Source organism: Podarcis pityusensis, assembly GCF_964106645.2.
Source record: "Podarcis pityusensis genome assembly, chromosome: 16".
In the NCBI taxonomy this organism is placed as follows: Eukaryota; Metazoa; Chordata; class Lepidosauria; order Squamata; family Lacertidae; genus Podarcis; species Podarcis pityusensis.
This window is the reverse complement of record NC_138041.1, coordinates 36,143,123-36,156,751: the sequence shown is the minus strand read 5'-3', so window position 1 is coordinate 36,156,751 and position 13,629 is coordinate 36,143,123. Positions and strand designations below refer to the sequence as shown.

General features: G+C 46.4%; 2 protein-coding genes across 5 annotated transcripts in view; one reads left to right on the top strand and one right to left on the bottom strand.

Moving 5' to 3' along the window:
* SLC15A4 (solute carrier family 15 member 4) overlaps nucleotides 1-10,758 on the bottom strand; it is a 60,784-nt gene extending 50,026 nt beyond the window's left edge. The window contains exon 1 of one of the 2 annotated variants that reach the window (XM_080985168.1): nucleotides 9,820-10,758. In XM_080985168.1, the coding sequence (XP_080841294.1) occupies nucleotides 9,820-10,395 (576 nt within the window). In that variant the 5' untranslated portion in view covers nucleotides 10,396-10,758. The remainder of the gene's footprint in view (nucleotides 1-9,819) is intronic. The other variant, XM_080985167.1, reaches the window with a different exon arrangement.
* A 1,093-nt stretch (nucleotides 10,759-11,851) lies between these two features.
* Nucleotides 11,852-13,629, top strand: part of GLT1D1 (glycosyltransferase 1 domain containing 1) — a 60,650-nt gene continuing 58,872 nt past the window's right edge. For 2 of the 3 annotated variants that reach the window (XM_080985224.1, XM_080985223.1), the window contains exon 1: nucleotides 12,480-12,592. In XM_080985224.1, coding sequence (XP_080841350.1) covers nucleotides 12,525-12,592 — 68 coding nt within the window. In that variant the 5' untranslated portion in view covers nucleotides 12,480-12,524. Of the gene's footprint in view, nucleotides 12,593-13,629 lie in introns of all 3 variants that reach the window. The other variant, XM_080985222.1, reaches the window with a different exon arrangement.

Sequence of the window (13,629 nt, the reverse complement as noted above, 5' to 3'; positions counted from 1 at the left end):
TTGTTCTGAGACTCCTTACTGAGAAGATGAGCAACAGCAGTGCAGGCGAGCGGTTAAAAGTTAGGCAGTGTACACACTAAATCTTTAGAGCAGATTCGAAGCACATCCCCCACCCCTCAAAGGATTCTGGGTGATGTAGTTTACCTCTCACAGAATGGCTGTGAGCATGTTCTGGGTGCAGGAATTTGTTTAAAGTTCCAGAACTAAATTGCGCTCAGCCCGTTTCACACAAAAGTTAGCATTATTCACTGCAACAGTTTAATTTTATGTAGGGTTTCCTCCTTAGCCTTTTCTTGTCCTGAAATTATTCCACAGGGCAGCAGAGGTTTAGGATCCATTTTCCTTCTCCTAGATGGGTTACCTTCCCAGGTGGATGATGGTGATGATGATTTATTGAATTTATATACCGCCCTATACCTGGAGGTCTCAGGGCAGTTCACAGGGAAAAAAATCAAAATATAAAACCATGAAATATAAAATCAAAATAAAAATGACCACCCAATCACACACACACACACACCATGAATGAGCCCCCTCTGCCCCCTCTATGGCACATGCAGAAACCTCTTTCATGGCCAGGGGTCAGCAAACTTTTTCAGCAGGGAGCCGGTCCACTGCCCCTCAGACCTTGTGGGGGGCTGGACTATGTTTTGAAAAAACTAATGAACAAATTCCTATGCCCCACAAATAACCCAGAGATGCATTTTAAAAAAAAGGACACATTCTACTCATGTAAAAACACGCTGGTTCCCGGACCATCTGTGGGCCAGACTGAGATGTCGATTGGGCCGGATCCGGCCCCCGGGCCTTAGTTTGCCTACCCATGTTCAAGACACTTGGGCCCACTATTAGTCTTCTCCGCTCAATCTGCCAAAGCCTGCCTTCACATAAATAATAATAATGATGAACTAATTAGTAACGAATTGATGCTTTTGAATTATGGCGCTGGAGAAGACTCTTGAGTGGACTGCAAGAAGGTCAAACCTATCCATTCTTAAGGAAATCAGCCCTGAGTGCTCACTGGAAGGACAGATCCTGAAGCTGAGGCTCCAATACTTTGGCCACCTCATGAGAAGAGAAGACTCCCTGGAAAAGACCCTGATGTTGGGAAAGATGGAGGGCACAAGGAGAAGGGGACGACAGAGGACGAGATGGTTGGACAGTGTTCTCGAAGCTACCAGCATGAGTTGACCAAACTGCAGGACGCAGTGGAAGACAGGAGTGCCTGGCGTGCTCTGGTCCAGGGGGTCACAAAGAGTCGGACACGACTAAATGACTAAACAACAACAATTAATAACGAGATGGGTGCAGCCACCGTTCCCCATTCATTTCAGCGGTGCTGAAGAATTGCCTGATTGGCTGAAGCTGCACATTCAGACTGGCATGTTTTGTCTTTTAAGGACAGTTTCGCTTCCTCACAGGCGAATGGGCTAAATTCAGAATTGCAAGAGATTGGGGGGGGGGGGGAATCAAAATGCGTCACACAGAAGAACAGGAAATGGACAGAGTGCCATGCTGCTCAAAAAAGGGAAGCAGGCGATGAAGAGGACATCACAGTCCCAAGCCTATTTTTTGAGAACGAAGCTCTGAGTCAACCCTTCACATCAGGACACATTCCTGGAAATGTAGGCAGGTGGAGATGTTCGCATATATTTATTTTATGTAACACGCCCCACGGATGCCATGACTAGTGTACAATTTGTCCTGCCGCTTGTCAGGTAAAAGCAGTGATTTTTGTGTCCAGGAAACCTGGGTTCAAATCTCAAGCCGGCAAAGAAAGAAGCATTTTAACAGGCCAGATTGTCAGATGCTCCACACTGTTTTCGCTTTACGTTCTGTATTAGTTTTTTGTGTTTTTTTACATATTTATAGTGCCTTTTCTTTATTTTTATCTTATGTGCTTGCACACACATTTCCAGCATCAGAAAACTACACTAAAATATTTTCAAAAACCCTAAGTCATACTGTGGTTAGGTATCTGAATTATGTTGGTGGGGCACTGGAGAACTCTGTAATATCCACACTAGTTGTAAGTCATTCCTTCTTCCTAGAAGATTCTGGGAACTGTAGTTCGATGAGAAGGGAAAAGAGCCACCACAGAATTCACAAGTCTCAGAAGCTACAAATCCCAGGATACTTTGCTGGAAGACCTGACAGTTAAAGTGACCTTCAGAGAGAAGGGTGGGAGGCTTATGCTATAATAAATAAATAAAATAATAATAATAATAATAATAACTTATTTATTTATACCCCACCCATCTGGCTGGGTTTCCCCACATAATCACATAAATCCAAATTAGTTAATTTATGAGAGCGAAATTAAGTTTATTTATTTTTTTTATAACCCAGCAGTGTTGCGCACATATAAAATGGCACATGAACGATGTTGAAAAGATTTAGCAGTTCGTCGCACATCTATCCCGGAAACTCCAGGGAGCACCCAATCGATTAACCAACAGGGTTAGGAAGTAGAATTAAAGAAATGAAACACGCACAGCAACGATGGAAATGGAGAAGTCAGGTCCTTAAAGTGTGATTTATGGTTGAAACTAAGAAGTGTGTGTACGGGGGACCGTAATTCAGTGGCAGAGCACGTGTGTCGAATGCACAAGGCTCCAGGTTCAATCTCTGGCATTTCCAACTAAATACAACAACAGATCATGTAGGAATTGATGGGGAAAGACCCTCATTTAGCGGTTCTTATTCACCTGTAATCTGCCTTGAGTCCCTGGCAGGAGAAAAGGTGGGGAATAACAACAACAACTACTACTACTAGATCAGAGATGGGGAACCTACGTCCAGCCATGTCCCATTCTGAAAAGCACACCTGAATCAGCATACTGTTCCCAATGAAGAAGTTCAAAAAAAAATGTGCATACTATATACACACACCATTTTTTTCACTCCATAAGATGCACTTTTTTCTTCCTAAAAAGTAAGGGGAAATGTCTGTGTGCCTTACGGAGTGAATGCGTGGTCCCTGGAGCCAAATTGCCCAGGGACAAAAAGCAGATAATGCTTTTTTTTTTTTTTTTTTTTTTTTTGAAAGAGGGAAGGGGGTGTTGAAACAAAGCCTCTGATTCTTTGCAGATCGGGGAGAGAGATAAGGGATGCTAGAGATAAAGGAGGCTGCCTGGGAGGGGGAGGTAAAAGCCCATGGATCCTCAGGATTTTTGCATTGGGTCACCCCAAATTCACCATCAGATCACATAGCACGTCCATGGCTACAGCCTGCACCAAAAAAAATCATGCATCCACTGTTTCCTGGGGCTGCAATGCTGCAAAAATGTGGTTACAAAGCACGGATCCACATGGATCCTCAGGATTTTTGCATTGGGTCAATGCAAATTCACCATCTGAACACATGTCTGAGGCCACAGCATGAACCACAAAAATCATACATCCACTGTTTCGTTCAGAATATTTTTTTCTTGTTTTCCTCCTCTAAAAGCTAAGTGTGTCTCATGGTCATGTGCGTCTTATGGAGCGAAAAATACGGTGTGTGTGTGTGTGTGTGTGTGTGTGTATAGGGCAGTTTAAACTAGTCTCAAAATGACAAGCACACAAAGGAACTTCTGCAATCACATACTGATCCCTCAATTCCTGGGATTGCAATAATGCAGGATGACAATGGAAGATCCCCTCTCGGCCAGCCTTTCCCAGAGGTCCTTCCATCTGGAGGACCTCTGGGAAAGGCTGGCCGAGAGTCCACCAACATCTGGAGGACACCAGTTTGGGAAAGGCAGGTCTAGGCTTTGCTTGGAAGAGATTCAAGGTGATCCTTGCACAGCTACCAACAAATCAGCCTTGCAGGAACTCAAGTCTTTATTCCAAGGAAGAGTCATCAATGGAAATACATTTGGTTGCTCCTGGGAGGTGGAGAAGACCATTTTGAACAAATCAAACCACAGTGCTAGGTTTTCATGAAACAAGGCAGGGAAAGGAAAGGTATATGAAAATTACGCCCTAAATTCTCCATGGTGCACTCCAGTAATAATGGTGAATCCACCATTTTGAAATTCTGATTAAAGTGAGCACTGGCATTATTTCTCTCTTGACACAAGCACCCATCTTCTGGGAACAGATGGGATTTTCAAAAACCTTTCACAGGTCAAAACTGTAGTGGAAGTTACTATGCCTCATTGATTAACAAGTGGTATTCAGGGCTCGGGGGCCAGAGCTATGTCAGAGCAATAAACTATTCTGGACACACACACAAAACAAAACAACTTTTGACTGTTCCAAGATGGAAGGGCAATGATCTAATTTGTGAGACTCAAGGTATCGTATGGGCATTTGATCTGCTAAGATGGGCAGAATTCCATCACAGGAATAAAATGCCTGATGAGAGAGGGACCCAACCCACACACACATACTTACACACCATGTATCAGCCACAACACTGATGTCCCAATAGCATTATGCCACATGGTATGAAATCGGAGGAAGGCACATTATACTAAAAAGGTGACTGGCTTATCTAGCTCAGTACCGTCCACAAACACGGACAGCAGCTCTCTACGGCTTTCTACAGAAGGTGTTCCCACCCCTACCTGGAGCTGCTGGGAACTGAACCTGGGACCTTCTGAATGCAAAGTAGGTGCTATACCTCATATGTGGTGGGACTGTAGTAAAATAAAAAAAAAATTGGGAAATGATATATAATGAGTTGAAGAAAATGTTCCAACTAACATTTGTCAAAAAACCTGAAGCATTTTTGTTAGGGATTGTAGGAAAAGACCTGCTAAGGAAACTGAAAAATATCTTTATGTATGCGGACAACGGCGGCAAGAGTCTTAATAGCACAAGGATGGAAGAACAAGGAAATCCCAACCAAAGAACTGTGGCAAGAGAAATTGATGGACTACGCAGAATTGGCAAAACTGACACACAAACTACATGACAAGGATAACTGTGATTTTAAAGATGAATGGGAACCCTTTACAAAGTATTTAAAGAAACAACAAAATGAACTGGACTCCTTGGCAGGTTTTGAATAAACATTCATAGACTTCTTATTGATAACATCTAGATAGATAAGTTAAGGATCTGTACAGTTTTGTAACATGCAGAAAATAACATATGTTGATAAACCAGAGAGAGGAACTGAGGGAAGTCTGGGGGGAGGGGAGGGTGGGCTATTTTGGGGGGAGGAGGAAGGGGAAAAATAGGGGGGATATTTAAGGATGATATGTTTTTTGATACAATGTTATGTTGAAATTAATAATAAAATTATTTTTTTTTAAAAAAAAGTAGGTGCTATACCATAGAGTCATAGAACGGAAGAGTTGGAAAGGGTTCCTGGGGTCATCTAGTCCAACCCCCTGCAATGCAGGAATCTCAACTAAAGCAGTCGTGGCAGGTGGCCATCCAACCTCTGCTTAAAAATCTCCAGTGAAAGAGGGTCCACCAGCTTGAGGGTGTCAGTTCCACCATCCAACAGCTCTTACCAACAGATAGTTCTTCCCAATGTCTTGTTGGAATTTGCCTTTCTTATAATTTGAATCCATTGGTCCAGGTCCTACCCTCTGGAGCAGCAGAAAACAAGCCTGATCCATCTGCACACCTTCCAGCATGGCCTTCGCTGATGCAAGATGTGATTATGTGCTCACTGCCCAATCTTTTGCATGTCTAGCAAAAAAATAAGCCACCTCAAATTGAGAGTTAACTTGCTCCTAGGCAAACATGTGCAGAAATGCAAGCAAAGAATGCTTTTGCTAGATCAGACGGGCCTTTAGTCTGAGCCATCAAGTTCCTGTGTTCTTTGCTGTCCTCTTATGCGTAGGGTTTCCGTGGACATGATTCGAAGGCTACTTCCCCTGAACAAATTACTGTACTTCATTTATGATGGGGCAGCTTTGTTTTAAATCTGGGTCAAACAGCGCAGTTCACACTGCACCTTCCTTCATAGGAAAGACTGCATGTTCAGTTGGATGAAAGACAGACCTCACTCACCCTGTCCTTTCCCTTGTAAAAAGCCCCAAAAATTTCTCATCTTTATCTCTTGAGAGTCCAATGCAGCAAGAGGAAAACCCCAGGCAATTGGGCGGCAAAGAGTAGAAAACAATGGGGTAGAAGAAACAGGTTAATATCCAATAGTTTATTATCCTATTAACTATCCACTCCTTCATTAAACTATTTTCTGTTTGCTTCCTGCTTAAGTCCCATTTCCCTCCCTTGGGGATTCTTGAAAGCCACCTGGTTTATAATCCAGCTAGCATTCTTTTGTTTGAACTGTTATGTGCTCAGTATGCACCGTATTATTCAATCAAGATTATTTGGAGCATGTCATCTTCCTTTTCTTTCCCTGCCTCCCTTTCAATCACGCCGGTCTGAGGAGTTCTGCGCAAATCAAAAACTTCCTCCTATCGTTGCAAACATGAGTTCGTAGAACAAAGGCTTTGTGTCCTTTGTTGTGTGTGTTGCAAGACATACGCAACCACTGACATTTCTGCTCACTGAGATTCTGCTGGTGAAAGAGCATGATGGGGGTTTTTTTTAATGCACAGAGCCTTTTCCCAAACAGGAAGAAAATACCTATGTCTTTGAAGCTGATGTGTGTACATGTACACACACATACACACACGCTGGTTATGCAAAGGAAATTCCACTTGAAGTGTTGAGTGAATGTCATGTGGAGCCAAAGACCATAGGGATTAATTCCATGTGCCTCTCCTAACCTGGTGCCATCTATGTTTGGGGCTACAACTCCTATTCTGACCTGCTGAAGTCCACAACATCCTGAGTCCACCACATTAGCAAGCCCTGGTTTAGACTTGCATTTCTTGAACAATGTGGGTCATGGCTCACTGCCGGAAGGACACGTGAAAAGGATCTGGGGTCTGAGTAGATCCCAGGCTTCAAATGAGTCAACAGTGTGATGCAGCAGCCAAAAAAGCTAATGTTGTTCTAGGCTGCATCAACAGAAGTCTAATGTCCTGATCAAGGGAATTAACAGTCCTGCTCTAGTCTGCCTTGGTCAGACCCCACTTGGAGTGCTGTGTCCTGTTCTGGGTACTGCAGTTTAAAAAGGATAGGGACAAGTTGGACCGTGTGCAGACAGAGGAGGGCAACCAAGATGACTAGGGGTCTGCAAGCCAAGCCTATTGAGGAGTTGGCTATGTTCAACCTGGAGAAGAGGAGACTGAGAGCCATCTTCAAATAACTACAGTGGACGCTCGGGTTGTGAACGTGATCCGTGCAGGAGGCACGTTCACAACCCGCAGCGTTCGCAACCCACAGTGTCATGTCTGTGCATGCACGGGTTGAGATTCGGCACTTCTGCGCATGCGCAACCGCCAAAACCTGGAAGTAACTTGTTCCGGTACTTTCGGGTTTCGGCAGGTCCGTAATCCGAAAACACACAACCTGAAGCATCTGTAACCTGAGGTATGACTGTACAGTGGTACCTCGGGTTACAGATGCTTCAGGTTACAGACGCTTCAGGTTCATAGCTGTCAACCTTCCCTTTTTTTGGCGGGAAATTCCCTTATTCCAGCGCCGTTTCCCGCTGCTACCCCGGATTGTTAGATATCCAGTAGACTGTCCCCGGAACAAGTGAGGCTGTTGATCCCTTATTTTCGAGGCTGCTGATCCCTTATTTTCAAATCTGAAAGTTGACAGCTATGTTCAGGTTACAGACTCCGCTAACCCAGAAATAGTACCTCGGGTTAAGAACTTTGCTTCAGGATGAGAACAGAAATTGCGCAGCAGTGAGAGGCCCCATTAGCTAAAGTGGTACCTCAGGTTAAGAATGGTTTCAGGTTAAGAACAGACCTCCAGAAAGAATTAAGTTCTTAACCCATCCCAAGGTACCACTGTAAAGGGTTGTTACATAGAGGATAGAGCAAGCTCAGGAACCCCGGGAACAGCTTCAACTGGCCAGCTAAACCAGCAGAGGGGAGTCGATGGGTCTCAAACCTCTTGGTGACTTTGGGGATTGAGCAGACAAGACCAACAGCAGGTCCAAAGGTCAAAGAAGGCAGTTTCTGCATGTGCTGTAAAGGGAAGTGAGGGGCAGGTGGGGCTCATCTACCTGGGAAGGAAGCCCATGTAGGGGAAGGAAAACTCTGGTCATCATCAGAAGAAGAACAGGCTAAGGAGTAAACACAACACAAATCCGGAGTGAAGTCCCTAAGTTGGTTGGATGGCGCCTTGTACTCCTCCTTCCAGCGGTTTGACTCCGGTGGCACACTCCATTGTCTCTTGAGGCTGAGGGATGCCAACAATACATATTCTAATATTATCAAATAGATGACAACATTTTGCATCAAGTTTTCAAGATTAGGAGGATTAGCACATTCCTGAAAGCTTGAAAAATCCTCGTACCCTGAGATGCCAGGGACTGAACCTGGAGCTTTTTGCACGTATGGTCTTTCCCATGGTCTTTCCCATGAGACCTGGAAAAGTGACAGCAAGGTGGAACTGGCAGCCCTGGGCTAGCCGAACTAATGACATGGGTCAACAGAAGCCAGATCCATACATACACCATCAGCAATATCGAGTCAGGAAATCCATCTAACGTAAGAACAAAAGACGAACCTTGCTAGATCAGGCCAGTGGCCCACCTAGCCCAGAATCCTGTTCTCCCAGTGGCCAACCAGATGCTTCTGCGAAGCCTGCGAGTTCAACATCAGGCTTCCTCAAACTTGGCCCTCCAGATGTTTTGAGACTACAGTTCCCATCCTCCCTGACCACTGGTCCTGCTAGCTAGGGATCATGGGAGCTGTAGGCCAAAAACATCTGGAGGGCCGAGTTTGAGGAAGCCTGTTCAACATGAACACAAGACCCTCTCCCCTCCTGCAACTGCCATTCAGATACCTCTGACACTGGAAGCAGAACATCGTCATTGTGGCTACTTTCTTCTTTGCACTTTCTGCACACCACATATAACTTTATAAACTTGTACGCATCTTTCTTGCCCTTTCTCTACACAGAAAAGTCCAAAATGCTACAACCTCTGCTCACAAGGGAACTTGCTCCATCTTCTCGCTCATCTGTGCTTTGCTGGTGACAACAGATATGACCTCACCACAAGGCGCAAGTGGGGGACCTTTTTCACCCCAAAGCGTCACAGTATCTTCTGATGCCAGTGCAGAAGATGACCAGAGCAACAAATGTCCGTACAATAAGTGACTTCCTGCATACACTCTTATCATCTATCCAAACAAGCAAGAGGTGTGATCAGAGTTCAGGGGCCACATTCCAACTCCAGGCAAAAACATGAATGGAGCAGGGCCAATAACAGATGTGGCTGGGGAGGGCCTGAAACAAGTTTTGGAGGGCCACGTTTCATTCATCTTCCCCATAGCAAAGTATGGCTTCCTTATCAACAGCAAAGACCAGCTTCCTTGGCAGATAGCCTCGCCTCACAAATACCCATTTGATCACTTCCATCTGCAAATCTGGGCTGTTACAGGTGCCCCATAATACTCATTACACATTTTTTTAAAAAGGTAAAAAATGACAGCACCCACACTTTGGAACTCGCTGCCTATCGACGTCAAGCAAGCTCCTTTTCTGTACCACAATTTTTTGGTGTCCGATATAACTGCTTTGTCTGATACTTTTGACACATTTTTGGTGTCTGATATAACCGCTTTGTTCAGACACATAGAGGTGTCTTAATCTGCTTTTTCACCTTAATTATTTTTAATAAATTATTTTTATTTATCTAAACATCTTAAAACAGTCGCTCTTGAGTGAAATACTGAACTGCTTTATTCTCCAGGAAACGGCATTATTATTATTTGCAGCCTTGCGGCATGCAGCGCAAATCTCTTGGAAACAAAAAAAAAAGGTAAATTAAAAATACTGGACCTGGTCGGCTCCGAAGGGCGTGATGTTGGCCTTGACGGAGCCCACGCTGACTCCCACGAGAACCAGTCCCACGAAGCTGGCCACCAGGCAATAGCGGTTAGCCCCTTGCAGCTGGCACGGGGTGTGGGTGATGTTGGGCGACACGGGCACAGAGCAGTTCTCTACGATCCGCAGGGGCATCTCGCCGCAGAGCCACTGGCGGGTGGTGGAGTAAGCCATGGCAGGGAAGACCAGCATGCCCAGCAAGTAGACCGCCATGCTGAACAGGATGGTGGGGAACTTGCCCAGCAGGGCGTCCGCCAACCAGCCCCCGAAGGGCGACACCAGGTAGGTGACGCCCATGAAGAGCAGCAAGGCCTGGCTGGCTTGGGTGCCCTCCCAGTTGTAGGGCACCCCGTTGAGGAAAAGCACCAGGTTCGAGGTGATGCCGTAGAACGCCACTCGCTCCAGCATCTCCGCCAGCAGCACCGCGGCGCAGGCCAGGCGCCGGCCGCGGAAGGCACTGGTGCTGGGGGAGCTGGGGGGCCCCCGGTGGTCGCCCCCTAAGAGGGGGCTCCTCTCCATTGAATCTTCCATGGGGCGCCGGGAAATCTAAACACCACGGCCAAACTCCAGTGCAATGGAAACACCTTCCAGTCTAAGGGACTAAGCCCACTTACAGCTAGCCTGACCCCCCCCCCCCAAAAAAAACCCTCCAACTTGCTCACACTCTCAGGGGCCTCCCAACCCCCTGACCTAGCTGCTCCCCAAATCTGCTAATCCAGAACTCTGCAAGCCCAGATCTACCTAAGCTGCCCAGAACCTGTCTCAGCTTTGGGGTTCCTGTGGAAGGCGGGGGGGGGGGTTCTTTTTTTTCTTTCAGGGCAGGGCTAACTTCTGGATCCCCCACTCCCCCCCGGCTCTCAGCTGTTCCCCATAAAACCCCTTCCTTGCTCCACCCACCCGACCCCAAACTGCCCCACCCGGGATTCGAACTCGTGACTTCGCCCGCTCAGGGCGCCTCCCTCGGCGCGGCTGCCCCGCTACCTCTGCCCTCCCCGCCGCGCCTGCCGAACCGGACCCCGCCGAACCCTCGCGCTCGGCGGCCCTTCCGAGCTCCGCGCTGCCCTCCCTCCCTCCGCCCGCCAACTTCTCTCGGCTGTTGGAATGCCCAGGTCCTCCTCCCCCTCCCGACCAGGGCTGGGGATTCGCGCTCGCTGATTGGCCGCGCCGCGCGGTCGCTCACAGAAGGGAGGCTCTTCCAGGTTCAGCCCTCACGTGGTTAGCCGCGGCAAAATAGAACGCTCCGGGGAGGGAGGAGGGGGAATATGCTAATTGAGGCAGGTGCGAGAGAACGGGGGCGTGGCTTGGCTCGCCCAATGCCCTTGCTTTTCATGGTGGGTTTTTCTTTGTCAATGGCAACTCGCAGTCTTATCAATGGAATTAGTGTTGCCGCGTGAGTTACTGTCGCAATACCTTAGTCACGCTTTTTCTTAGAAGCGAACCGAGAGGGTTTGTTTGTTTTTTAAGTACTCATTTATTTACTTTTGTAAAATGTGACTTATAAATTAACGTGCATGCCAGGATACATTTGGGAAAGCAAAACATAGAGCAGGTAATTGTTCTGAACTCTCAGGTGCGAGGACGTACTGCGTTTGGAAGAAAATGCTGTCGAAAAATAGCGGGAGGCTGCGCCTGAGTTTACACCTAGCTTGCAGGCTTGCCAAACACGTCTGGCTGGCTGCTCTGAGCGCTTTTTGACTGGTTACCTGTTCACCCAGTTTTCTATTCAAATACTATTTCATGGTTGGTTAAATGGGGGGAAGGGAACGTGTAACCCTCAGGGTGTTGCTGAACTACAACTTCCATCAGCTCTGGCCATGCTTGCTGGAGCTAGTTTGATTTGATCTACTATATTTCTATACCTCTTGATACACACGAATCACAAAACAGCTTACAGACAAACAATAATAACACAATAGAACATGTTTATTTCAAATTTATATTTTTTACTTTTATATTGGATAAGATTCTTATAAGGTGTTTGATATTGTGGTTTCTTCAGCTTGTAAACTGCTTTGTGCATAGTAATCTAGTAAGGCGGTATACAAATTAAAAGTGAAAAAAAATGAAGTGGAAACATAAATCATGCAGAATAATGAACAAATCATCAGTAAAACAGTTACAGTATATAAAACACTATTAACAAAACAGGTAAAAATATAAGCTAAACAGCACAATTACAGCAAAAGTCATAGGATTCATAAAGTTCTACAGTATTCATAATCTATAAAGCAATACTAACCATAATAACAAATAGCAATAAAAAAATAAACTAAGCAAAACCTCTGAAGGGCTAAAGTTCCCCCACAACTGCTCTATAGAGATCTGGCACCTTGCTTATTTCCCCATATGGTTCATAATGCAAACCCATAAAGCGTCCCCTCTCTTCTGCGTAATAGCTCTGCCCAACACCGCCAACCCCAAATCACCTTTTGAAAGATGGAAGCGGAACGGAATGTCCTGAGTCTTGTTTCCAGGGAGTTCCCTGTGGGAGGCCGCTACAAACGCCGCGCTGATTACCATAGAGCTGAGAAGAAAGGATGGCCGCGTGAGGTGCCTAGAAGAGCCGGCAGCAGGTTTCCGGTGCCCAACACGAGGGAACGAAGGCGAAAGGGACGTGGCCGGAAGCAGGGCAAGGGAGACAGCTGTGCTCAGCCAGGGCCATGCGGTTGCTCATGTTGGGGGCTCTGCGAGCCCACACCGGGAACGGCACCACCGCGAGGAGGATCCAGTAAGTGCTCCCCGTGCCTCGAGGAGGCACCGGAGCTCCCGCAATAACGGGCAGGCAAGAGTTCGTTAGGTGAATTAGGCTTGCCGCATAGATTTATGTCATATTTGAGGGTTGCAACATTTACAATAAACAAATTTTCCGGCAAACTCGCAGGGTCGTTTGCAGGCAGAGATCCGTCAGGTGAAGCTGTTGGCCTTTGCATCTCCACACAGACAACCCCACACTGAGTGGAAGTCTTCAACCTCAGATATGCAGATGACACAACATTGATGGCAGAAAGTGAGGAGGAATTAAAGAACCTTTTAATGAGGGTGAAAGAGGAGAGTGCAAAATATGGTTTGAAACTCAACATCAAAAAAACCGAAGATCATAGTTAAAGCTAAAGTGATGTATGGAAGTGAGAGCTGGACCATAAAGAAGGCTGATCGCTGAAAATTGATGCTTTTGAATTATGGTGCTGGAGGAGACTCTTGAGAGTCCCATGGACTGCAAGAAGATCAAACCTCTCCATTCTTAAGGAAATCAGCCCTGAGTGCTCACTGGAAGGACAGATCCTGAAGCTGAGGCTCCAATACTTTGGCCACCTCATGGGAAGAGAAGACTCCCTGGAAAAGACCCTGATGTTGGGAAAGATGGAGGGCACAAGGAGAAGGGGACAATAGAGGACGAGATGGTTGGATAGTGTTCTCGAAGCTACCAGCATGAGTCTGACCAAACTGCGGGAGGCAGTGGAAGACAGAAGTGCCTGGTGTGCTCTGGTCCATGGGGTCACGAAGAGTCGGACACAACTAAACGACTAAACAACAACAAAAGTAGAGGCAAGCAGAAGTCACAACTAAAGCATTCATGACAGGTGGCCATCCAGCCTCTGCTTAAAAACCTCCAAGGAAGGAGAGTCCACCACCTCTCGTGGGAGCCTGTTCCACCATCAAACACCTCGTACTGTCAGAAAGACAATGTAGATTTTTGCATCCTTTTATGTTACACATATGCTGTTTGCTTCTCTGCATCTACACACACACACATTGAGTTTCAGT